Below are 1,482 nucleotides of genomic sequence, written 5' to 3'. Positions count from 1 at the left end.
TGACCAGGATGTGTCTGTGTTTGCAGGTGTCCAGTGTGAGGTGCAGCTGGTGGAGTCTGGGGGAGGCTTGGTCCAGCCTGGGGGGTCCCTGACACTCTCCTGTGCAGCCTCCGGATTCACCTTCAGCAGCTACGTGATGTACTGGTTCCGCCAGGCTCCAGGGAAGGGGCTGGAATGGGTCTCGAGAATTAGTAGTAGTGGTGGTAGCACAAGCTACGCAGACGCCCTGAAGGGCCGGTTCACCATCTCCAGAGACAACAGCAAGAACACGCTGTCTCTGCAAATGAACAGTCTGCGAGCCGAGGACACGGCCGTGTACTACTGTGCGAAAGACACAGTGAGGGGACATCAGTCTGAGCCCAGATACAAACCTGCTGTGGGGGCTCGTGGCCGCCAGGTGGCGCGCGTTGCACAAGGAGCAGAGTCAGCCCAGGGCAGGTGCAGGTGGAGGGTAAGGGCTGGTTTCCCCTCAGGGTCGTGGTTTCCTCTCCATAAAACCGTTTCCTCTGGGGAACTTCTCTGAATTCACGATTCTGTGCTTCCCTCTGCAGTCTCTGAGTTAGATATGTTTGTGGTAATGAGAGAAAATATTCTCACCTGCACGAAAGGCAGAGAGTGGCTTCCAGTCACTTTGTCCTGCCCCCAAATGTACATTAATTATGAGCACTTCTGAAAAAGTCCGAAAATCAATAACAGATTTTGTCTCGGACAACACAATGCAGCACAGCACACAGAAGTGAACGTTCCTTCTGGCCAGCAAGCAGGATAACGTTTCTATGGGACATCAGGGGCACAGGGAGTCAGCGTCCTAAGCAAGAGAAGGAAGACCCCGTGGTGGTCAGTGTCCCAGCACCAGGCTCACAATATCGATTATATCTGACAGAATTCAAGGGCAGGGGGACCCCACCAACATTTAGTGTAGATGTTGACTCTGATGGTGTTACACACATGCACACACACACACACACACACGCACACAAATGAACACGGGAAGGGTTACTCCCTCCATTATTGAGGTGTCTGCAGAGCAGGGCAGGCCTCTCAAGAGAGTCCCATTGGCTTCGCTGGGCAGGAAGGGAGACTGGCTCAGGTTTTCACAACAGTTCCCTGGTGGGCAGGGAGGGGGCTCTCACTCCCAGAAAGGGTCTGGTAGGGTCTGGTGGGGTCTGGACCTCTGACAGCCATCTCGAGAGAAAGCACCTGTGATTCCTTCCTAGAATTCCCATGAGTGGGACAAACAGGGAAGATGAAGGATGAGCCTTAAGATGTCAGTGGGCAGACATCAGCTAAGACACTCTGACTTCTTACTGCACTCAACTACTCAGTTGTATGGGGAGTGAGCTGTGTGGGAGAAGGGCACTCTTGTAGCCCGGTCTTGGGTGTGGCAAACCCATTATATGTAACCAAAATATTTGTACACCTATAATATTGTGAAGTAAAAAAAATAAATATTTTGGATGAGGAATATGCTGGTTTTCTTAA

At 51.8% G+C, this 1,482-nt stretch overlaps 1 gene segment (V, D, J or C); it reads left to right on the top strand.

Annotated features, from left to right (window-relative positions):
• The window catches only part of LOC105825926, a 7,710-nt gene extending 7,152 nt beyond the window's left edge, over nucleotides 1-558 (top strand). The window contains 2 exon segments of the V gene segment in view: nucleotides 27-438; nucleotides 552-558. Of these exon segments, the coding sequence occupies nucleotides 27-438; nucleotides 552-558 (419 nt within the window).
• Nucleotides 559-1,482: the final 924 nt, after the last annotated feature.

The sequence above is a fragment of the Propithecus coquereli genome, unplaced genomic scaffold (assembly GCF_000956105.1).
Source record: "Propithecus coquereli isolate 6110/MARCELLA unplaced genomic scaffold, Pcoq_1.0 Scaffold831, whole genome shotgun sequence".
Classification (NCBI taxonomy): Eukaryota; Metazoa; Chordata; class Mammalia; order Primates; family Indriidae; genus Propithecus; species Propithecus coquereli.
This window is presented reverse-complemented; position numbering and strand designations above follow the sequence as displayed.